Raw genomic sequence first — 20,521 nt, forward strand, 5'->3', positions numbered from 1 at the left:
TGGGGAAAATTGAGCCCCTAGATCTACCAACCAATTGTGCCTCCTCCAATCCACCTATCTGCCATAGCATTTCAAATATCCCTACCTTCAAAGGCACTTGGTAGGGCAATACATGGGGAGTCCCTTGGAAACCATATACCCTAAAAACTGTAGAAACAAGGTAAGGTATAATATTTGCCCAGTTGTGGGATACTTTCAAACCAAAAGGATTATCCATAGGTCTGATAAAATCCAGCAGTGCCTTGGGAATTCTAGGATTGTCCCTTAATATGAGGCTTCTCAACCTAGATGCAAAATACCTATCAAATCTAACAAAGTTGTCCTCCTTTGCATCCCAAGTCATATCTGCACTCCGTAACTGGACTAGCAAAGCTTCTCCTTCATATTCTCTGTTCAAAACCATATCCTTTTCAAAGTAGGTAACCCCTTTAAATAAGAACATGTGCATCAACAATGAATAATGACCAAATGTCTTCTCCACCTTGCTCTTTGCAATCCCATTTAATCCTAAATGAATTTCCTCTGCTATATAAGATGCAAAATCAAAGATAATATCCACAACAAAAGAAGACATCTGTGTCATCATATACATGAACTTTATTGGCATAAAATTTTGTTCATCCTCATCGAAAACCCTACAATGGCCCTAGTAGTGAAAAATTTTGTCTTAAAAGGCTCTTTAGTTGATGTTGTAACAAAAGTCAAATTTCCAATTGTGGCCAAGTGTGCTCTCAATGCACCTTGCCTAACCTAAGCCTTCTTAGACAAGTATTCCTTCTCCAATCCTCGCGGGTCAAAGATCTCATGGTAATCTGTGAGTGGCTCCAAACAAAAAACCTCTCAAATTTCTTCAGCATTAATCCTTATCAAGCATTCCCCATCTACTCTTCTCACTATCCTGGCTACTAGCTCGTAATTTTGGGCAATGGCTATGAGAAGGTCTGGATCCATGAAAACCCCAGGGACCACTAGTTTACCCAAATCAAAATTCCAAATATTTCCATGGGGGGCAAACAACTTTCTTTCTAAAAACCATTTCTTAAAAAGATGGAGCCATGTTTTGGAAATAACAGCATCCCTAACCCAACTCCCTTTATCATATAAACCATCTACAATCTTGAGCCTAGGGTTTGCAGGAATTAGCTTTCTTATCTAGGCTGACTCATTCGTGGACTCAGTTAATTGCTCCAGAAAGTCATCATGCATGTTCCTACTAGCATATTCTACCTTCCTCAAAAAACCCTTCCTTGGAGGCATACTTGATAAAAATGTAAAATACCAGAATGCTTTCAATTATATGATGGATTAAGAAACTTACTTGGCTCTTTGTTATCCTTTTTGAAGTTCTACAGCAAACAGCAGATACAGAAAACTCTTTCGCAATCCAACCAGATGAGAACAATTTTTCAACAAGTTCTTGGCTCTCTGAAAATTTGAAATTTGTATATGTAGAGAAGAATTTGTGAAATCTTGCAATATATCTCTGGTTTTACTTCGCACGAGGAGCCTTAATTCTTCATAAATGGATCATAAGGAAAACACGATGGCACCACCTTCTAATTTTACAAACAAGCCGTCGATTTCAAAAATTCGACGATTGAGGAATAAAATCATTAATGGCTCAGTTTCAATCCTCCAAGTTAGCAGTCAACCCAATTAAAACTTTCCACATAGGCCTTTCCTTTCACTGTTGGCAAGTTACACTGGACCCACTGGCACTTTTGGACACATGTCACACTCTCGCTATGTCGCTAAGCATAAACATCGAGCAACTTCTCATAGCAACCATTGTTGATGTTGCCTTGATTGGACAATGAACATTCCATAATCATTTCATTGCAAATGTGGTGAGTCCGCCTAACTTTCCTTTGGTCGCCATGTCGTGAACATTAAAGATCGAGCAAATTTCCATAATGACATAGTGACCACCGTTGATCTCGGAGAGATCTGACAGCACAAATCAGCAAGTACATTTCCCTGAGTGCGGATCCATAGTGGCATATGACATTATACCATTCTGGCGTGTTGTCATGGCCATTAATGACAAGTCATCTCTACGACGTCGCTTTTAGAATCTAGTCCTGTCGTGTTTCTTTTTCAAAGCAGTTGTCATGTCGCGAACAGTAAAGTTTGAGCAAATTCTCATAGCGACAAGGCAACCACCATCGATTTTGAAAAAAACTGACAACAAGGATCAATAGTACCTTCTCATTAGTGTGCATCTTTAATTGCATCCGACACTTTTGACATTCCGACGTGCTAACAAGGCTTATTAATGGCAAGCAAAATCACGGCACCCATCTTTAGGTTTGGTCCAGTGGTATTTCCTTTTTGCGGCAGTTGCTATGTCGCTAAGGGTAAAAACCTTGCGATGTCTCATAGCGATAATGCAACCACCGTTGATTTTAAAAAGATCTGACAGTAAAGATTATTTCGGGAACTTTAGGGACAAAATGAATACTCTTTTAAAAAGTTCTCAAAAAGGGGTGATTTAAAATGATTTTCTTGCTCGATTATAAGGAAAAGGCATACAACCTAAAAAACTTGCTTAGGGCAACATTTTTAAAAACACTAATTAGGGTTTTCTTAGGGTTAACAAATTAAAAGGGACCAAACCCTAATTTGTACATAAAGAACCAAGAACATTCACTGTAAGACATATTCGGAAAAGCATGAAGTGAAAACATTACCAATAGTCACATTTATTTATTAATTCATAATTGTCAAATTTAAAGTTTTTCTATAATTCTTGTCGTTAGGAAAACTTTCAATACATTCGTGTTCTAATCAATCTACTATAAGCGTCTTCGATCTAGGTGTTTTGTCCAGGATCAGGTACACCTGCCTTGGTTTTGTAGAGCCAGAAGCGTAGGGGATTTAGATCGCATTGATCAATCCCCTCAAGTTGGCCTTAACCGGTTGGATATCCCAACATCAAGTAGGCAAGGCTCGTAGGATTCCAATCTACGATTTTGGGAACCAACAAGTCCTTCAACACTTAATAGTCACTGACTCTCCTTTAGCTTCGCATACATGCGTTCCTCCAACTCACAACTACTTATTCAACCTAGAAACCCTGCTTATATAGCCATCTTATGAATCTACTAAAACAAAATCAACAATTGTCATTCGTCCTTTTTGCCACTTAAGATTTCCTATTTTCTGATTGGTTTTGTACACTCCATAGGGATTAGTGATACGGAATTACAGACGTAAACACCTCCTTTATCTTCACCTCGATTATAGAAACACGTTTCATGCTCAACAAAAAGGTTTACATAAGATTTTGTGCCATTCCAAACTTATATACACAAACTACATAGCTCAGCACATATAACTTTTGATGCTCAGTCATGCTTGATTCTCCCTATTGATCCTCGACATATACTATCCTCAGCTTAAACTGTTTTGTCTTCGAATTACTCAACTTATATCATTTGTTACCTTCTGGATAGCTCGGCAACAACTAAATGCTCAGTGACTATTATGTGCATGGCACATATTGAACTTGTGCACTTTAACTCTTTGTAGCTCGGCCTTTGTTGTGACTCGGTTGAAGTGTTGACCGACCAACTCTACCTTGTAGATGACTAAGTGTTTTGCACTAATAGACAATACCAAGATTGCCTTTAGGATCAACAAAATATTGGTGTATTGAGTACAAAATTGAGGGGCACACAAGAGCTAGTTACCCTTGAGATTTACCAATTGTCTAATGCAAAAGGGCAATAATATATTGGATGTGCAGAAACAAGACAAGGCAATTATAGCAATCACAAGAGCACAAATAAAGAAGGAAACGTATGTGGAAGGATTGACTCTGAGAAGCCACAATAGAAGTAGAACAAGTCATAGTGAAGAAACAAATAACCTTCGACAAAATTGCAAGTACATTAGTACAACCACGGCTAGATAAGAGCATAGTTTGACAAGCATTGCAGACAACCATATCCATCAAGGTGGTAGACCTCGAAAACATGCCACAACTAAGTGGCAGTTACCAACACCATTGATGAAAATACACTTGGCCAAAGCCAATGTAAGCCACAAGGATATCTAGTGGCAAAGTGACCACACAGAGACAACCAAGCCACTAACCCAATGTTTCTTACAGCAATCATCTAAAGGAAGCAATCCATCATTGAGGTGAAAATAATGGATAGAAAGATGCAAATAAAAATGTAGATAGAGGCTCGAGAGTCAATGTGATGCCACGGTAAACCTGGAAACGCTTGGGAAACCAACACTCATATTGCCAACCTTCCACTTAGCAGTTGCCAACAAAGATGGAATTAAGTTATTGAGACATCGATGCAACAAAAGGTAAGCCAAAACCAATATAAGCCACAAGGCTAACCAAAGGCAAAGTAACCAGACAGAGACAACTAAGCTAGTAACCCTATGTTGCTCATAGTAAGCATCAGAAGGAAACCAACCATCATTGAGGTGGAAATAATGGACTGAAAGATGACAAATACAATTGTAAACAAAGGCTCAGGAGTCAATGAGATGTTGGAGGAAACTTGGAAATGCCTACGACACCAACATTCCCATTGCCAACCTTCTACTTAGCAATTGCAAACTAAGATGGAGTTAAGTCGTTGGGGACATTGATGCAATAAAAGGTAACAATTAGCACACAATACTTTTTCTTATATTTCGTAGTTATCCATTTGGAGTAAATGTATGATGTCCTTCTTGGGAGAGATTGGTTGATCACTACCAAGACAACCCACAATTGGAAGCGATAGACACTCTCGATCGAGAGCAAAAAGAGGAAGTACATCATCAACCTAAGGAATCAAATGGTGATCAAGAAACTGCAATCCTTTCAGCCAAAGTCTCAAGATGGAGAATAGGGTACGGATGAAGGAAAGGCATCAAACCAAATAACGAAGGGGAGGTTGAACTAGAAGATTTTCCTAAAGATGACACGAGTTCCTTGAGTGAACTATTTCCCTAGAAAATAGAAGATTATGAGGTATTCCCATTGACGTGTAACTTCCTTGAAGCCACCACTCTTTCTTAAGGGGTTCTCAACGGAAATCCACTTCAGAAAAAAATTAGGGGAAATGAAAAGAAAGTCAAGAAGGACAAAAATTGGAAAGCTAAAAATAATGAAGACTATGATTTTAATCCGCTAATGCAGAGACTATTTAATCCACCTTCGCGAGTTTATAAATTTTACTCTCTATGAAGGTATTTTTGTTGTTGGTAGGAGAAACAAAAGGCAATCTTGGCAAGATGGTACCTTGGTAGGAAATTACTAAGTAGAGAGAACATTACACTAGCCTGTATGAGATAGGTGATCAACCATCCCATACTGAAGTTTCTCGTACGATCTCTACCAACTCCATGTATTGTACAATTTTGTTGTTCTATGCACTATACAACACTTCTTGTATGACATTTTGGAGTTTATATTTCGGAGCGGCATATGTTATCCCCTTACAACACCTCCATATCTAATTGTCCCCTTACAACACCTTTGTTAAGGGATTCTCAAAGGAAACTCAATTCACCACTAATTAATTCACTAATGCAGAGACTATTTAATCCACCTTTACGAGTTTATAAATTTTACTCTCAGTGAGGGTATGTTTATTGTAGCCAGTACCAATGGAAGGAAATCTCTGGTAGGAACTTAATAATCATAGAGAACATTGTACTAGTCCGCAAGACACATAGGAGCAACCATCATGTACCAAAGTTTCTCATATGGTCCCTACCAACTCCATACAGTGTACAATTTTGTGCTTTTAAGCATTGTACAACACCTATATGACATTTTAAAGTGCCATATCTTGTCTCCTTACAACACCTCTAAATTGAATCGACCCCTTATAGCAATTATTTTGAGGATTTCTCAACAGAAATCCACTTCAACAAAAATTCAAGGGATAAGAAAGAGAGAGTTGAGACGGACTAAAATTGGAAAGCAAAAAATAATGAGAACTATGCAGCAACCATTTATTTATTTCACTAATGCAAAGACTATTTAATCCACCTTTGTGAGTTTATAAATTTCACTCTCAGTGGTGGTATGTTTGTTGTTGGCAAGAGCATTGCAAGGCAATCATGGCAAGATCGTAACCTAGTAGGAACCTACTAAGTAGAGAGAACATAGCACTAGTCCATATGAAACACGAGAGAAACCATATTGTATCAAAGTTTCCCGACAGGTCTCTACCAACTCCATGTGGTGTACAATTTTGTTTTTCTATGCACTGTACAACACCACCTATTGACATTTTGGAGTTTGCATTTTGAAGCAACATATGGTGTCCCCTTATAACACCTCCATATTGAATTCTCCCAGACGACACCTTGACCAACTTGTACGGAAACTTGGAGACCCTTACATACAACAACTTGATCAGCATGTTGGACGATTTCTACACCATGTACAACACCCTACACAATCTTGTACGACATCATGATTCTTCCTCTTGGCAACTAACTCTACATTTTGTATGGCATCTCCAATGAGCTATATGACATCTACAATGCACCGTACAGTTTCTTTGTATATCTTCCATACTCATGTAGTATGTTGTACAAACTTTCCTCTAGCTATACGTTATCGCCACCATCATATGAACCTACCTCTCCAACAATACATTGTATGGGCTATCCTTCCAACTATGTCAATGTCAACCTCGTACGCCATAAGGAATACCTTTCCAATCATACATCATTCTCTATATAATTGTCAAACCTCAATACTAATCTTCCATATGGCAGCAACAATTCCTTGGGTTTCAGTACTTCATTCAAAAAATAAGAGATTTATTATGGTTGATAACTTCATTTTCCAACATTATCAATATTGTTTTTGGCAAATTCAAATATCAAATAAAATGATGTGTTGTCCACTACCCCCAAACTCTTGCAAGGGGCACTACCCCTTCACCCCATTGAGGATGTTTACGAAACTCACATTCGATCTTCAAAAGACACTATGACTTTGAGTTTTCACAATGCAAGTCCTTATCTACACTCTTGTCATTAGTCTTTTAAAATATTACTTGATGTATATTTTTGTCTAGAAAATATTTTCTTTCTTATGAGGCAATGGTGTAGTCAGTAAGCAATTTCTATCATTATGCATGATAATATTGGTTATCTACCAATGTATTAATGTTTGTATTAAGTTTGTTGTCATTCTTGGGTAGCTGTAAGCGGTGGTTGGTTGAGCATTGTGTTCTTCTTGGCAACTATGAGGTCCTTAAATATAGTGTACTACTACGAGGCAGCCTAAACCACAATCTAAATGGATGGTCAACTTGTCAGCGTTCAACGAGGCCGAGTTAACATCATCCTAAATTTCATTGATCGTGTTAAGTCCACAACACTGGCGCATTATCCTAAGTAAGCTTAATTAAAGTGTAATTAATGAATTGTTAATTACACCAACAAACACATACACATACGCATGGTATAATTAGGTGGATTGTAATCCATGGCAAACCATCTCTAATCTTCTTCTCTATAATAAATTCATGATAAAATAAAGATATATTTTACGACTATATCCAGTATGCAATATCATCTTTATTATTATTTCATGTATGTAATTCATAGTAACATAGAGACGCACCACCCCACCTTTTTGCCCCACGTCTCAAAGACGGGGACACACCAAGGACTTGGGGATTTCATCCCCTTGTCCCGATGGCACCACCTTTGCCGAGGATGTGGGAACGCTCCAATGTTGACTATTTGCTGATTTGACTATTTATGTTCAATGTTTGATGTTCCAATTTAATGCATTGTTCAAGTATTTACTCTTTTACATCTTTATATCTTGTATTGCAATACATCTTTTCATAACTAGCATTTTAAGTACCATATGTATAGTATATACAACCCCCCCCCCCCCCCCCTGGGTCCCCTACCATCCCCAAATTAATGCCCCTTTGTCCACCTTCTTGGAAACTTGTCCCCCCGTTCCACCGTCCCCTTGTCCCCTAGAACGATGTAACTATGAAGCGATGTAACTATGATGTAATTTATCAAATATAGCAGAAAACAAAAAGCAATCGAAATGATGATTTTATTTTGAGGAACCACAATATTTACTTGGAATGCTCTTAACCTCCTTTTTGTAAAGTGATGGTTGCCCATAGTTAAAAGCGCACTAATAAACCCTACGGTTAGATGGTGGTTCTTCGCAACTTCGTAGGATTCAAAAGGTTTGGTTCAACAACATGATAATCAATTTTCGAAGGATAACTTTTAAGCCTTCATGATCTCCTAGAGTATGATGGAAAATTAGCTTCCACCTTATTCACCACCATTTCTCAAACAAGCAAGATAGTGAAAGTAAAGTACAAGTAGTCTAGCAAGAGACATGGCAAAACATCAAAGATTGAAAAAATTGAGCTTAGAGGCTTAGGATTTTATGGTTGATGGAACTCAATGGAGTATGGAGGCTCCATCATTTTTAGGAGAAAACAAAAGCAACAAAATGATGCTCATATGTCAGTATACCTTACGATGAAGATTTCATTTTTTCCTTCTTGTGAAAAGTGGAAGTGTAGTTTATCATTATTCCATTCTTCATTTTTCTTGGGGAGCTTTGGTATCAATTATTAAAGTTCTCTCATCCTTTTCACTTCCCATTCTGAGGGTTTAAAGCTTTATATTTGTTTGATTGTGACATTATGTGGGCCCTCAACACACAACTATCTTATAAAAAAATAAAATGTAAGACAAAATACCAATAAAAATATTTAAACAAGATTAATTAAAACTATCAATTAACACACAATAAATCATCAGTAATTAATTGATATTTAAAGTTTAAATTAAAGGATCACTTACAAACATTTGGCAATTAAACATTTGAATTTTAGAAAACATGGCCAAACTGACCATATTGGATTTCAAGTAGCAAATCAACACACAAATGACAACTTGACAAGTGAGTTTCAGATTGTGGATGGCAAAAAGTACACAATTTTGGATGCAAATAGGTGCCCTAGTGACTACCATAGGATGCTAACTCAAAAAGAGAAATCATTTTCCAATTCTCAACTACATTAATTCTCAATCCAAGTTATTGTGGATGGTTTACTAGTGTGAAAGCTATGACAATCCTATACTAGCAAGCATTTTCTTTAGTATCGAGCATAAAATATTGCTTTACTAGTACACCCTAGATGGGTGAAAGAGAGATGAATGCCTGCTCATCTATAACTTCTAGATGGCGACAACTGACCTGGAAATTCAAAAGATTCACATACTACACATAACTTATAAATAATCAAAAATATTAAATAGATAGTGTACGCATAAGAAAAGAAAATTTGCTTACCTAATTAATTTTGATTTTACTTCTAGAATAATACTTCAAGCACATTTAAGAAGAGGTGTAGAAATAAATAGAAAACATGCCAAGGAAAAAAATCATAAAAATGCACATTCTGAAGTTTGGTTCTCACCATTCAAGTTTCCCACAAGTATAGTATTGCAATCCCACCAAAGGATGGCATGATGGATAAGCCCCTGTAATACAAAACAACAAAAGAATGAGAAACTAATCAAAATTTTAAAACATCTAAAGACTGAGCAAAGAATACCAATATATGTTTATCTCAAACAGACTTGTATTCGTTTATTGCACAGATACTTGTCACAGCCTAATGAGAAGCATAATATTGTACCTCATCAATGGTAATCCTTACTCCAACTTCTCACACTTAATCTATCAGATACGTGCAATTAGACCAAGCTATGGACAATATGTAAGATATCAACTGCTATTTCAGATTCAATCACAATATATTTATGCAGGATGGTATGAATAATAATATTTTTAATAGCAATGTCTGATATAATGATATGATATATACTGTGAATATCGTAATCCTATCACTTATAATGGCAGTATAATGATGTTATTTCTGATAAAGACAATATGAATATGCAATAGATAAGCATCACTTCAGCAATATGTTTTCTTTGTCTGATATGAGAATGTAATTATGTGAATGTGTAATATCACTGTGAGTGATATGTTGCTGTTTCAGATTCTTCATTATTTGCTTACAACTTCAAATATTACTGCTATTTCTGATTATCCTTTCGATACATGCAATCATGGTGCCATCTCTAATCTGCAATGATAAACTTGCAACCAATATGCCAAAGCAGATGCCCTATTGAGCAGACCCAATTTTATTTGGAAGATCATGACTCCTTGCAAGAAGTACACCCCTTTCTTGCCATCTTGTCTTAATGGAAAGTCAGATCCTTCTTTACATCATCACACTTATATTATTTACGTGCCTTCTCATAACTAAATTCTAATAGCTGTCCATCCTACACATATCCTTTGTTTATCAATAATTCAGACTAGTCAATTCTTTGCTTATTAATCATCGCTACATTCTGCTTGTTATGATGGTCTGACTAATCATAAATTAGTTGGTTCTTACTTTAATTGATATCCTTGACCGTTTCAGCATTCTTAATTATCATAACCACTAATAATTATCATCATGCCTCATAACAGAACCACAAACTCTGACAAAAATATTGTTTATTATTGGTCCTTCTAATCATCAGTCGTTACTAATTATTAACCATAAGTGCTGTCCATGACTAGGCTTTTGATTAGTCAATTCATTTTTGTAATTGATAGTCCCAATGATTTAGCCGCTGTTATCATATTGCAATCACTGCCAATAATATCAATTAGATTAGTTTGATGATATGGCTTAAGGATGCTTCAGTATAAGTCAAGAATCTCCATCACTCCTTATGATTGTTTGTAATGTCCCCAATAGAATATCTTTGAATATTGTGACAATAGCTTTAGTTCATCATACTAAAAATTTATAACTGAACTATGTAATTGTGATTATAGGATTTGCATTACTTGTGATGGTCAAACATAACAATATGAATATGCAATAAATCTAATGTTTAGAGTAATAGATGATGTTGCCTCCAATGATATTTATACTACCAATGGAGTGACTATGAATGACTTGATATAGTAAGAATGTGATGGACGGCTTGGCGTTATTTTCTGAATTACACTTTATCAAATGGTAAACACTGGTGCTGTCTCTTCTTCCTTATGCAATTAATTATGCCAGAATACATAAAAAAATTATTAAGAAGATCCCAACTGATTATAAACAAGGTAAAGATTCCAATATCAAGTAAGAATAGATTGCAATCTAATTGTTCCTTATAGTTTGTACATATTCTGTCCTAGAAAGAATGCACAATGTTGATGCATATTGATATACTTCGTTACTAGATGCCTTACAGGGTCAAGCCCAATAAGAAATCTGTGATTTTGATCTTCTGTGATGTCTTATGAAGTTTCTTAGCTGTCTTGTATTTTTCTCTGAGTTTCCAATCTGAGGTTGTCTTCTTGTATCCCTGGTATGAAATATTCTTATGATTTATCTCTCTGTATCCCTCCCATTGATTATTGTTTCCTTATTTATACTTTTATTATCAAACGGTCATAGCATTTGGTGTCCAGAGGACGTTTGTTTCATTACTAGAGGTCATGTCTTTTCAAGGCTGATTGATTTCAATCGCGTGTTTACCGCATAGGTTAATTAAGAATTGCACACAGATAATGAACACGAACACAAACAGTAGAACTCTTCTTATTATTCGCATATACCAGAACAAAACATTACATTATGCTTCCATGATAAGATCTCCTGATAAGATGAATACAATGCTTCCCGGAGGGGTTATAAATACTTTCCAAAGAACTTTCCCGAAGGAGTCCGTCAGCCACATACAACATGTCGCTACATAACAAAAACCCTTCTGAAGGGACCCGTCGGCTACATAACAAGAACCTTTCCGAAGGGACCCGTCGGCTGATACACAATTTCCTTTCCGAAGGGACCCGTCGGTTGATACACAATTTCCACCGACAACATCATCCCCCCCAAAAAGAAAAGTTGTCTCCTGACGACTATTACAAAATCTCTGAGACAAATCAACAACCAAAATACATTGACTGACTAACTAGTCTTCAACACTGTCACCTTAGCCAATCTGACATCTGAACTTGATAGCCACCTGTGCCGCTTTCTGCCTTCCAATTCCGAGTACAACGAACCAAGTGTCGCTGCACTGCCTCCAACTGGATGAAGAGCTCCTCCCGAGCTCTCTACACATCCACCAAGACAGCCTCCCGGCCAACACCTACTCCCAGTGCCTCTGGTACACAAAAAGTCCATGCCTACAGCAACTTCAACTCTTCTCAACTGGTCAGACTCCCACGACTGATATCCGCAACGACTGGGGGTCCAGGAGGCAACGCCCCCGGCGGGGTTGAGGGGCAGCGCCCCAAGTGCGCTCCTTGTCGCAGTGCAGGGCAGGGTCAAGGGGCAGCGCCCCTCGCCACCAAGACCAAATTAGCACTCTGGAACCCACACAAAACTGCACGGAACACACCATTTCTGTTATTTTCTGCCGATTCTACACTCTTTCTGGCAATCGTTGGTTCTTCCTCTACCTTGTGGTATCATCTGATACTCATTCTGAGCATTCTTGATTTGTCGACGTTTTTTTTTTTTTTTTAAATTAGAAAACCTCCTGTCACCCTTCTGTGCTACCAAATAGAAGCCATATGCCAAAACCCCACTCTTCAGAATTTGTAATCTTGCAATCCAAATCCGTACACATGATATGCTTGAAAAATCTATACAATTACCTCGCATTCCAAATTGTAATTTCTGTACGCTGTCTTTACTTCCAAATTTCGTACACCGTATGGCCAAAATAGCAGTGTCAATGGCTTTCCTCAAAAATCTGTACAGCACATGTAGAAATCCGTACCGATCAAACCCCTCCAAAAATCCGTACGACCACTATACTAGAAATCCATACCATAACTTTTGTTGAAAATCCGTACAGGGATACCGTACGGTGATTTCAATAAAGTCCGTACAGTGCATGGTTAAAATAGCTTTAAAAACCGTACATTCATGTGTGAAGGAAACCGTACAATTTTATGCCAATCCGTATGCTCTTGCCAAACTGGAAAATCCGTACGGCAACCTTTACTTAAAAACCGTACACTGCATCATCATTTTAAAATCCGTACGGTACATATCAAACTTGATGCTTTTCCGTACACTGCTCAAAACCTCCAAAAAATCCGTAACAAGATGCAAAACTTGGCGAAATCCGTACAGCACAAAAATTCGTACACTAAACTTCAAAATCCGTACACTTCCTCCAAAACTGTACGGTGAACATTTAAGAATCCGTACGGTGCTTTGTTTCCAAAAATCCGTACAATAGCTTTTTCATCACTTTTTCTTTTTTTTTTTTTCCTTTTTTTTTTTTGTAATTTTTTTTTTTTTTTTTTTTTTTTTTCAATAGCAAAGTCAGTTTTCCCTTAGACTATCGGCATCATTAGTCTACAACGACGAAGGGGTCGCCCAAAGGCCATTCCCTGATGCAGAAGTCTTCCGACCGTGGTATAGCTTCAGCTTCGAGCCATTCACCGCCTGAAGCACTTCTTGTCCATCCAAAGTCCATAATTTTATTGCTCCATTGTCCCCTACTTCCCGGATCTGATACAGCCCAACCCACTTAACTTTGAACTTGCCTGGTTTGATCTCATTCCGGTCATCATACTTCAACACCCATTGTCCGAGCTGAAACCTACTACGCCTGTTCTGTGTCATCTCCATATCGCCCAGTTTGTTCCCAAAGCTCGCTACCATGGACTCCGTCAGCTACCCCTTCTGTCTGTCAATAACACATTCACTCTGTACTGCTACAACTTTTATTGAACCCTTCCTCTTTGTTGCCTGTGAAGACCGTATCGTGTGTCTTCCTTGCTGCTGGTACCTTTCTGCTATATTTGTGGTTCGACGTAATACTTTCTTCCAGCGCAATCGTACAGTAGAATCTTTCCTTCTTTTGGGTTCGTACTGTATGTTCTGTCCTTCAGCTTCAGTCATACCCACGTTTCCTTCTTCGGCTTTTCTGTGTTGCTTTGAACATTCATTTCCTCCTTCGGCTTCTCTGTGTTCCTTCAGACATTCATTTCCTCCGTCGATTTCTCTGTGTTCCTTCGAACATTCATTTCCTCCTTCGGCTTCTCTGTGTTCTTTCGGACATTCATTTCCTCCTTCAGCTTCTCTATGTTCCTTCGGACATTCATTTCCTTCTTCCTTCTTACCTTCGTCGATCCTTAGCATATTACAACTTGGAAAGAGCTCGTAATCCTCTATCTGCCAGTGGTAAAGACCATTTACTGAATCCAAATCGTCATCTCCTTCCAATCGTAGGACTCCCTCTTAATCGGGTTCCATACTCTGCCTCCTCTCATCATCTTCTCCTTCGGAATCCAACGATAGAGCTTCTTCTCCAACCATCTGAGTGTGTAGATTGATGACATACTTCCGGCCTGTGCTTTCGAGTGATAAAGTATTTTTCTTCCAATCGTGCTTTGCCTTGGCTTGTATCAACCACCCCCGGCCCAGAATGGCATCATATCCTCTCCGTTTCAATGGGATCACGACAAAGTCCAACAGGAATGGCTGTGTTCCAATCATCACTGGTTGTGCTATCAGGACTCCCAATGGCTTGATTCCATGTTGATCGATCGTTAGCAGCTGGAATGTAGGCGGCCATAATGTCGGCCATCCCAACTTTTTCCAAGTGTCTTCAGGCAACACATTGACACTGGACCCTCCGTCCACAATTGTTTCCGTCAATACAATCCCGAGAATTCTCATTTCGATGACTACCGGATGGCATCTAGTTGAGAGGGCTAACAACATCGGATCTTCTGCACTTGTGCCACTTTCCTTCTCCTTTTTGTCCACTGTACTTGCTCCACTTTCCTGCTTCCTTCCATGTTCTCCTGGTAGTTGAGCAGCGAGAACGATGTTTGTGAGTGCCGATCGGAGTTGAGGCATAGTGAGCAACAGATCACTTATCTTGACAGGTATCTCGGCTTGCAAAATTTGCCGTACAATGTTCTGTTTTGCGCAGTTCCGTAAGGAAGTACTTGGCGTGTCCTTCAGGTGTTCTGTTTCTGCCTGTGTTGCTTTCTGGATCTCTACCCGTGCTTCCTCCAGTCTCTTCTTTTCTTCCGCCAAGTCGAGGTACACTTTCACTTGCTGCCGTGTGATGGCCAAAACCTCTTCTTCGTCTGTCCCGACGGTGATCAAGTCTACTCCCGACTTCGGACACCTAGCATCTTCATGATCACCAGGTCCACACCATCTACATAACAACTTCGGTGTGTTCACCGTTGTACACTCTCGGGCGAAGTGACCCCACAAATTGCATGCGCGGCATTGAACAATCGGTCGACCATTCGCATAATACTAAATTCGACTCCTTCCACTTGTATTGTTATTTTGATCGTGTCGGTTGTTTCTGTATCCGCCCGATGTGGCACCTTCCGTACTGGTGTTCCCGTTCCCTCCTGACGGGGATGCCTCCTGTGTTAGGAACACTTGTTGCGGTGTTCTTGTTTTCAAGTTGAAAGGCCATTCCTTTACCAGGTGTCCCATAATCTGGCAAATCTCACAAAATTGATCTTTCGGGCATGATCCCTTCGTATGGCCTTCTTTCTTGCACTCTGTGCACCATAGGTCGTTGCCCTTAGTCTCCTTGTTCATGTTTTTGAACTCCCTCATCATCCGAAGCCTGTCCTTCTGAAGAGCACGGACTTTCTTGCTGCTGCCTTCATCGTCGCTGCTATCTTCTCCCGAAGGCTCGTCGTCATCTGAATCGGATGAGCTGGTCTTCTTCTTCTTCTTTGTCTTCTGTTTACTTTCGAGGTTCAATGCCCGATTGTATGCTTCAGTATATGTCAATGATGGCACGATCTTCATCTTTTTCCGCAGCTTCGGGTGAAGGCCTTCAATGAACCATCTTTTCTGGAGCCCATCTGTCGGCTTATTCTCCATTTTACTAATTAGGTCCTTCAAATTCCTGGCGAAGACCCGTACTGTTTCATTCTTCTTTTGTTTGGTATTGAATATCTCCACTACAATTTCATTATCGTCGCGCAGGAGTTGAAATTTTGCGATGAACTCCTTAATGTTATCCCAACTGTTTAACTTTTGTGGATCAGTATCAATAAACCAATCAATCGCAACACCCTGTAGGGTAGTGGGAAATTGTCGGATCCATTCGTTTGTATCTGTTATGCCATTTGCCCTCCAGATTGTTTCACATGTTTTACAATGTCGAATGGGATCAGTTGCTTCATCACCATCAAATTTAGGCAACTTTTCTTTCGGACCTGCCATTATCACTATATGTTGAGGGTTTTGTTGTGTACCTGCGTTGTTTTGCACTCCCGCGCTGTTTTGAGCACCCGCGTTGTTCTGAGCTCCCGCGCTGTTCTGCACACCCGCACTGTTTTGAGCACCCGCACTGTTCTGATCTCCCGCACTGTTCTGCACACCCGCGCTGTTCTGCACACCCGCGCTATTCTGCACACTTGCGCTGTTCTAGACACCCGCGCTGTTTTTGACTTCCGCGCTGTTTTCGACTTCCGCGCTGTTTGGTGAAGAAGAGGTTTCGTCAACCGAAGCTGTCCGTTCTGGAAGTATATCTCGGACGAAGAGGTCACTCCACGCTCGTGCTCCTTCGGCACTTCGAGCTGTGCAAGTCGATCTCATTCCGTCAGGATTCTCTTCCCGTGGCGTATGCAGGTTCAGAAACTCCTCCCTCGCTTCTTCCACCAAAACGAGCCGTTGTCGAGTCTCCTTCAACAATCCTTCCGCGCTCTTGTTTCCATCGGCAATCTTCTGAAATCTCCTTCGACGCTTTGTCTGCTGAGCCAAAATTAAATTTTCCTGCGCAATGCGTATGTCATCCTTTTCCTTAAACTTATTCTTATTCTTGTTCAACTGATTCGGCATTTAATTCATATTCGCCTGCCTGCGTACCAGGTCCATCGGGCAACGGCGCCAAATGTTTACCGCATAGGTTAATTAAGAATTGCACACAGATAATGAACACGAACACAAACAACAAAACTCTTCTTATTATTCGCATATGCCAGAACAGAACATTACATTATGCTTCCATGATAAGATCTCCTGATAAGATGAATACAATGCTTCCCGAAGGGGTTATAAATACTTTTCGAAGAACTTTCCCGAAGGAGTTCGTCGGCCACATACAACATGTTGCTACATAACAAAAACCTTTCCGAAGGGACCCATCGGCTACATAACAAGAACCTTTCTGAAGGGACCCGTCGGCTAATACACAATTTCTACTGACGACATCGCGTCTCTTTATTATTATTTGCATTCTTAACTAATTCCAGTGTTCTATTTGATCATTATTGGATATAATCATAATACAATAATAATAATATAGTGCCTCAAGTCTTAATGGCTTATGTGACCACTCCAACTTATCATATCAAACCGTTGATAATTATTATCTTGCCATGGGTCTCATATTTCTACTTGAAGATGGTATTCATATCCATGTCCACCATATAGGAGAAGCAATAGCGAATGATGTCCACTATTTAGGTGACTTCGGCTGAGAAGGTATTTTCCTTGTGCACCCGCTCGATGGTAATATCAGGCTATTATAATATAGAAATCATTTTCTAGTGAAGGTATCAAGCTCAGGCGTTGGCCCTATTGCGAGGTGGGTTTCACAGAACTGCCATTGACTATTGTCCAGCCACATCAACAATATTACATATTTATTAATGTTCATTTATTACGAAGATGTAGTTGCTTATCATGTTGATATTTTTATAATATTATCACGAGAATCTATTTTATATGCTATAGATGTCTTCCCGAATAGTCGTGTGTAATCCTTTGGTTTATATAATCGTATGACTTGAGGTTATTTCTATGCTTGTGATATGTGACAGTACTAGCGATAATATTATTATTTAATTATTTATAATAATATTTATTTATCTATTCAACTTGTCATTTATCTTTTGTAATGATTGTTATTTTTTATTTCTAGCTTAGCTTAATTGGCATTATTTAATATTTTGATTTTATTTGTTGCTTCATATTATAATTTAACTATTATCACTTATTTTTAAAAATATTGTTCTTATAAAAAGGGGACATTACATTGTTGACTATTGATTCAACCATCATCAAATAATATACAAATCACTGCATCATTCATTTTTGCATGTGATAATAAGATTGTTGTTGACTCTGGCCCATATTAGCACATTGTTCTTATATCCACCATAATATATTGCTGCCTTTGCTAAAAATGTTATTCCCCCTTGGTTGACTCTACGATTATTGTTACTATTCAATGTCATTTATCAGTTCTTATCTTCCATGGGTTAGTTGCACTTATGACAGTAATATATGATACATACAATAAACTATACAGTCTCCCCATCGGGTCTTCTTTGTATAGAACAATACTTTAGTTGCCATCCAGCATTATCATCGACTATGTTTAAGTGGATTGTCCAAAGCTGGTATCTCACCTTTTACATGTGTAGTCTTATGTCTGATCATGACCAAGTATATTTGAATGCTTTCTCAACTTCCATATCACTGTTTGTAGCCCATGAACTTTGATATACTTTACAATTTTGTCTCTTCAGAGACATTACAAAGTTGAGCTCCTTGGTCGATGGGATTGGCTACCTTGGAAAGTTGGGACAGTCAACTTGTCCTTCTTACTCTATCAAATGCTTGCATTAGTATCAAATAATGGAAGTTATATAACTGCTATTTCTGATGTCAATATATAAATATATGCAAAACGATAGGGATTTAATAGCAATGTCTGATGTAATCATATGAATATACCTATAAATAAGATGTTCTCTATCACCTATAGTGGTAATGACGCTATGTCTGATCAATGTATTACTGATCTGACACGGCAATTTAAATATGCAAAATGTAATATCATTACAAGTGATATGTTGCTATTTCAGATTTATTATTATACTTAGATGCTTGCAACTTCAAATTCTGATGCCATTTCTTCTTAGCCTTCTGTAAACGTGATCAAGGTGTCATCTCTTATCTGCAATTGTACCTTGCAACCTCTATGCCAAATCACTTGCTCTCATCAAGCAGATCCAATAAGGGTTGAATAAAATAAATAAATTTCAGGGCATGAAACTGTTTGGAGAGCTGGAACATGCTCCTGCAGAATCTGTTCTAAATTCTTATAATTCATGAATGATAATACCAAATAAAAACAATTTTATTCTCAGAATAACAAAACTAAAATGTCAGGGAGCTCAAACACTCTGAAGGCAGAGGAGGTTTTACTTTCATAGGCAGGAAGAGTCAACCGACAATACTTGAGAGCTTCTCTCCAATCTTGCAAATCCATGCATATCTGTACCATAAAAAGGAAAGAGATAAGATGTATACATTCTTTGAAATCATTTCTAGCTCACATTAAAGAAGTGGCAACAATGACTTTCGTATCCAGCAGACCTTCAATAGGGCATCCCACATTCTCATCAGGTGTACTGAATATGGATGCCAAAGCTGATTTTGAAGTTGTTCAACTTGCTCATACAAACGGCGTGCCTCATACACATCTAATATTGTTTAAGGATATATGACACTTGATTTGGAATATATTTGAGCATGGCCCATAATGAGTGTTCTGTTTACATTAAATACCATGTGTAATATTGAAATGAACCATACAAAATGATAGACTAAACAATACAAACTCTATAAATTTATGGTATGACTTAAATTACCTAATGAATGTTGGTAAGGTGTGCTTGATGATGAGAATTCCAAGAACTCACAAGCTTATAGTAAGAAAACATGTGAAAAATCAGATCATCACGATGCACATGTTTTCTCCTGCATAACCAGCACGTTCATCTATTCAAATCATAGTAAGATAAACAATCACCCATCTTATATGCATCCCAATGCCAAAATGAAGTACTCAAGTGTTATGATTACACCATTATCACAGAAATGAATGATGTTTATTATATAAAATATGTAAGAATACATAACATAACCACTCAAAAGAAACTATATATGGACTTCAAAAGGATAATTAAAACAAAAATCAATTTTGAAGCCTACCTTACAGGACTAATAACAACTGACAACTTGGTTATTTTCACAGGAACAAATAGTAGGAAAATGTTGGAAAACTAGATAGGATCAGCACCAAAGTTACTTGCATTTACTTCAGTAGCCCTGATAATCATTCATAGTAAAATAAATGGTCATGAGCACTATTTTCAGTCTCATGTATCAAAAGTTGTAATGTCCCAGTCCGGACATTACAAAAGTACTCTATTCTTATAGTTAACCCAGAAACAAATAATATCTTTTAATTTTAGCTTTTTCCCTTTTACATATCTTGAAAGACGTAAAATAAGCACTCAAAATAAACTGCATATTAGATTTCTCAAGGATACTTCCAGATGAAAACAATTCTGAAGCCGCCTTGACAACTTTGTCAGCCTTTTTAGCTTGCCTCTGCATTTCGTCCTTATTCCACTTAGAACCACATGACTGGCATATTAAATTCTTAGCATTTCCTG

At 38.2% G+C, this 20,521-nt stretch overlaps 1 protein-coding gene across 2 annotated transcripts in view; it reads right to left on the reverse strand.

Moving 5' to 3' along the window:
- The window catches only part of SDG37 (SET domain group 37), a 162,013-nt gene that overhangs the window by 44,527 nt on the left and 96,965 nt on the right, over positions 1-20,521 (reverse strand). For both annotated transcript variants that reach the window (XM_089807856.1, XM_089807857.1), the window contains exons 10-13: positions 20,396-20,518; positions 19,437-19,543; positions 19,266-19,335; positions 9,447-9,510 (exon numbers count right to left, since the gene is read on the reverse strand). In XM_089807856.1, coding sequence (XP_089663982.1) covers positions 9,447-9,510; positions 19,266-19,335; positions 19,437-19,543; positions 20,396-20,518 — 364 coding nt within the window. The remainder of the gene's footprint in view (positions 1-9,446; positions 9,511-19,265; positions 19,336-19,436; positions 19,544-20,395; positions 20,519-20,521) is intronic.

The sequence above is a fragment of the Cupressus sempervirens genome, chromosome 10, assembly GCF_028749045.1.
Source record: "Cupressus sempervirens isolate cs-2001-9-10 chromosome 10, ASM2874904v1, whole genome shotgun sequence".
NCBI classification, from domain to species: domain Eukaryota; kingdom Viridiplantae; phylum Streptophyta; class Pinopsida; order Cupressales; family Cupressaceae; genus Cupressus; species Cupressus sempervirens.